At 33.6% G+C, this 5184-nt stretch overlaps 1 protein-coding gene and 1 long non-coding RNA gene across 4 annotated transcripts in view; one reads left to right on the top strand and one right to left on the bottom strand.

The window, feature by feature from the left end:
• Positions 1–573: 573 nt before the first annotated feature.
• LOC108749040 lies at positions 574–3107 on the bottom strand. Its single transcript, XR_001939337.1, has 4 exons — positions 2865–3107; positions 1644–1702; positions 1019–1152; positions 574–747 (listed from the first exon to the last, which is right to left on the bottom strand). It is a non-coding gene; the product is annotated as an uncharacterized LOC108749040 (long non-coding RNA).
• An 853-nt stretch (positions 3108–3960) lies between these two features.
• Positions 3961–5184, top strand: part of LOC108749045 (zinc finger protein 354A-like) — a 4851-nt gene continuing 3627 nt past the window's right edge. For 2 of the 3 annotated variants that reach the window (XM_018487538.1, XM_018487540.1), the window contains exons 1-2: positions 4088–4502; positions 4583–4729. In XM_018487538.1, coding sequence (XP_018343040.1) covers positions 4164–4502; positions 4583–4729 — 486 coding nt within the window. In that variant the 5' untranslated portion in view covers positions 4088–4163. The other variant, XM_018487539.1, reaches the window with a different exon arrangement.

The following is a 5184-nucleotide window of genomic DNA, read 5'->3' as shown; positions in this document are numbered from 1 at the left end:
TTTACTTTTTCATTATTTATTTCATCAAATTTTATTTAAAAACCAATTATTTCGATCATTTTTTTTATATTCGTCAAGTTTATTTTTATTAAAATGCAGTTTTGTATATATTTTTTTTTATTATTAGTAAAAAAAGGAATTTTTGTTGAATATTCTTTTAAATTAAAAAATTTAATCATTTCTAATATGTGTGAATCAACTAATAATTCAATAAAATTAAACAGATTTATTTTCTTACTTTATTAATATTATATAATTTATAGCAATAATTCATCATTGAATTCTATTTCATTCTCTTTTTTTATATGTATACTTATATATAATTTTATATAATTATATATATAACATTTTTTTCATATAAACATAATAGCTTCAATCATAATAGCAGATCAAGATGCTATAATCAAGTTGTCAAATAATGATAAACAAATCCAAGATTAAATATGTCATAATCGCTAATTCATTTTCAAGTAATGAGTCTATAAAGCGTTATATTCATTTTTAATATAATGATAGATCTGTACATTTTATACAGATTCGTTACCTGATAAAATTTTTATCACTCACCGACCGATGCCCCAACCTCTCAGTAGTACAGAGCCGTGCGAAGTCTCCATTATATTTTACTGCATCTTCACTAACTGGCTAATGGCTTGATCGTGGCCCGTGACTGCGCGTACCAATAAAAGAAGAAGAAAGACCGATTGATGCACAGCAGTGGAGTTATCAGCTATGTGCTGCATGATTCTGTAAAGTACAAGATACAAGTTAAAATAGCGTTTAAAATAATCAATTAAAAAATTAATTTTTATACACATTGAATTTTTCAATAGTTTTTCAATTATATATCCATTAAAATAATTATATATTTTTTCAAAATTATCTTTATGAGAATAAATTTCCGTAATGTTTTAGATTAATTCTTTTTTTTAATTATTATTGTTAATTATTGAAATAAAACAATCTAATGGGAAGAAATGACTAATTTTTTATGTAAGTAAGCAATAAGCTTACTTACCGTAAAATTCATCCATTGTTTTTCTTGAGCTTCTTCTTCTTCCTTCTCCTCCTCTTCTTTCTCTTCACAAAATTGTCAAGCCTGCTTTTCACCTCTTCTCTTCCCATTGTTTGGTTTGTAACAGCATCTATCAGCTGAAAGAAATAGTTTATTAAAATTAAGTGCAATTGCAAATTGCTAAGGGTACGTCTTATTTTGCGCTTAGTGTTTGCAAATATCATTTATCCTTGTTTGATATTTGATAAATAAGGATGAACTAATGTTTACATCGTGTAAGCGTAAAAGCGGAACGCATCCTAAATATTATGCTACCATGTTGTCATTTTGTTCGTATAGTCGATATTAGACGTGTGCATAATTTACTATAGCAGAAAAAGAACGCATGAAATTTGAGTATCATGTTCGATACTCGCGATACTTTATAAATAAAATTTAGACATTGGAATGCATCTAAGATGGCGAAAGATTTCTGCAGTTGTCTTTATACGCGACATGCTATTCGCATGAGTATTGTGAAATACGTACTCAAACGAATTATCCATATACTAGTGCTGAAATTATATTACACAAGAAATTATTAGATATTTTAATAATTAGATATAAAATTAATATAAATTTTATTTACCAATTTAATAAATCGCAACAGCACTCATTTTGAGCCAACCATCTCGTATTCGTCGCATTCTGCAAATAAAACATAAATGCAATTAATATATCGAAGTGATTTCGTCTCTCGCATTATTAATTTTACACGTCAAGAGCGACACGGTGGCAATGCACGTCTTTTTCTTAATGAATATTGAATCTATAATTGCGCGAACTAAGTGTTGCAATAAACGACAAATATAGGTTTAATATAGGTTTCAATTATCATTTGATCAATGCCAATCTCATCTCTTAATTATATCTGTGCTTCATTTACAGATCGAAATGTGTAAATGAAACGTAGTTGTTAAGATTAAGAAAGCGAGACAGTTTTGTTTTTGCGCGGTTAACTTCGCGTGCCGAAGGCGACGCGAACGACGCGGCGTTGGGACGTTGCACTTCTTGCTCTCGGCGTCACGTTCATAAATTTTCCGTATTTCAAAATATATCTGATGCTCGAAATACGGAAATAACAATCACAAAGGGCAATCATATATTGTAATATACGCTCTTCTTTTATAATTATTTCCATATTGCAGATTGATATTCGGAAATCTTATCGTCAATTATTTAAACAATATACTTTCGGCGAACAAGTTTTACGAAATACGCGTTCGAACGGATTAATATGCGATTACCGAATCTCACGCGATAGTTAAATATCGCGTATGAAAATATATATTCAAGTTATATATTCAAATATATATATTTTAATTACCATATTTGATCGCGCATTTCTACTTATCTGAGGCAGTCCATTTTGCCGCATTTCGCGAATGAAATGTCTTCTTCGCGCGAGAATGGCCCCGATTCTAACACAGAATCGACACGGCCAGAATTGAAAATGCCGCTGTATGCAATAAGTAACAAAAACCAACATGCAGAATACGAAAGTCTAAAAAAGTAACAAACTCAAATGCGCGTTCGAAGCCAGTTACACTTTCCAAAGATGACGCAATAACGTCTGATCACGTCGGTAGACTCACCGCGACTGCGAACAAAATGCGATCGAAATGGGGGAGCGGCGTTTGTTTTCCGTGTGCGGTTAACTTCACGCGTAAAAAATGACGCGAGACGCGACGACACGACACGACGCCACATACTTTCAACCGAATGATCAGTGTGCTAGTATTATACTAGACTATAATATGCGATATTTACACTGTTACGAGAAGTAAAGGCAAAATTAATTATTGATTACCGTAGTAAAGAAATCCAACGACGAACGATCCTTTCGTGCCGATTCTCGTTTTATATTCCAAGAGATTCCTTCCCATTTTTCAGCAGAGTATTAGAATATGAAGAAAAAATCACAATCGATTCGAAGACAGGGCTGATAGGGTGAACTTTTCCAACGTAGTTATAATTAGCAGATTAGAATCTGAAGTCAATCGATTCGAAGATAGGAGTGCGAACTGTTTCAACGTTAAAATGACAGGACGTACCCCCGTCCGCTGCTCGAGTCACAATAGCGTGCGGTCGCGAATTACGCGGTATTTATAGGAGCCATCAACCGGCGAACCCCACCACTCGCATGCCAGCCAATGAGCGCGATGCCTCATCGCTGCGCATGCTGATTGGTCCGCGCTAGCTTTCGAAATATAGTATATAAATGCTACACGCAAAGAATTTCAGTTTTTTTCGGAATTTGGAGCCGTACGTTTCGTAAAGATAAAGAATCCTATACCCATTCGACGAGCACTTTTACGATGTTATCATGTACAGTATTTAGTACATACTTTATATTACGTATACTGTAGAATTTCAAACATAAAAGTGTTTTGAATACGGACTTATAAATTATATTTTTTCCAAAAATTAAAGACTAATTAGAATAAATAAATGAAGGCTATCGAAAAAATTATATAAAAGAAAAATTGAACTTATAAAATAATAAGCAATTATAAATTGTGAATTATTTAAATCACACCGCGCAAGTATAGAAATATACTTATTGCTTAAAGTTTTATAATCAAGTTTTAAATCAAAATATTAATATAGCAATACTACTCCACTGAGTTTTTTTTTATTGTTAGGTATTAAATATATTATGCTAATATTACGCTCACTTGTGTATAAAATAAAAACATCAGGTTTTGTATAATATATACGGCATTGGAAAATGGATTTCACGAAATTATATCGACGGCAGAGAGAAACCTGAGAGAGGATTGTTGTGTAGTTAACCTACACTTCTTCAGAGGACGGTAGTGCGCGGCAGCATTTTACAGTTAGATTTTGGGCCGTCATGTCCTCTCTCAAGTTTCTCTCTGATCAAATCGTCAAGCGCATGCGAACGCTGGCGAAAACGTTCCAAGCGCAAGTAGGAGGCGTAGAAACAAGCTTGTGTCAACATTGTTTGCTTTTGTTCGCTTTGTTTTTCATCAAACGCGTGTTACGACTCGCGACGCACACAGTGAGAGAATTACTCCATCTTAAATTATTCGACGAATTTTCGTTGATATCGCGTATTAAACACGTGGTTATCTTTTTCATCAGCATGGAGTCTAGTAACTCGATGCCGCCAGGAATGGATTCTTCCGGCGAGGACATTATTCTGATGGAGACTGTAAAGAGTATGGTGTCACATGAAGGACGCAATGAAACAGAGGAAGCCGAGGAGGACTTCTTCCTAATATCGCAGGATCAGGCTGTGCAATATCCCGAAGAGAACATCGAGGAAACGATGTCTCACAGGCATCAGACGGAGGTCACATTGGCGTGGATGCATCTCTGCAGGATATGTGCTAACGCGAGCGATCATATGATACCCATATTTGAGGGCGAGGGAGCACAGCATGACTTGATCAGTAAAATACTCAAGTACTTGCCGATACACGTGTGTACAATAAACGTCGAGTTTCAGTTCAAGTAACTCGATAAATGACTCGTTGGTCATTTCCTTATTGTTTTTCACAGGTAACCGAAAGCGATACTTTGCCGTTGCAATTGTGCGAACGTTGCGCAAACGTTCTGATGGCCTGGCATGAATTAAATGAAACATGTTTGAATGCTGAGAGGAAACTGCTGGAAATGCAAGATTCGCATCTGCGAAATAAACAAGAGGTAAAAAGTGCATGAGGAGATTTGAGGAATCTCTGATTAAGATTACAAAACTGATTAGCAAGATAGTCAACTATATTCACGAAGAAAAATAAACTAACTGGATTTCTAGTTGAGATAATCAAAATTTTTTAGTAAATCTCTCTTAAATCTAGAATTCTAATAAACTTAAAAGAACAGAATTCTGGATCGTTTATTTTTCAGAATTCCAGTTGATTCAACCTGACATTTTTCTCCATATTGTATTCTGAGAGTTCAAATAAAATATATAGTAACATTTATTTGAACTAGAAATTGTAAAATGCACACAAAAGTATTATTAGGCAACAAGACTCACTTTGACTTCATATGATCTCTTTTGTTTATTTGTGTCTAAAATAACATGTACAAGGTAATGGATTTATATTGCCTTTTGTCTTTTTAGAATTTAAATGTATACTTTTTTTTTTTTTTTTTTT

The sequence above is a fragment of the Trachymyrmex septentrionalis genome, unplaced genomic scaffold (genome assembly GCF_001594115.1).
Source record: "Trachymyrmex septentrionalis isolate Tsep2-gDNA-1 unplaced genomic scaffold, Tsep1.0 scaffold253, whole genome shotgun sequence".
In the NCBI taxonomy this organism is placed as follows: domain Eukaryota; kingdom Metazoa; phylum Arthropoda; class Insecta; order Hymenoptera; family Formicidae; genus Trachymyrmex; species Trachymyrmex septentrionalis.
This window is presented reverse-complemented; position numbering and strand designations above follow the sequence as displayed.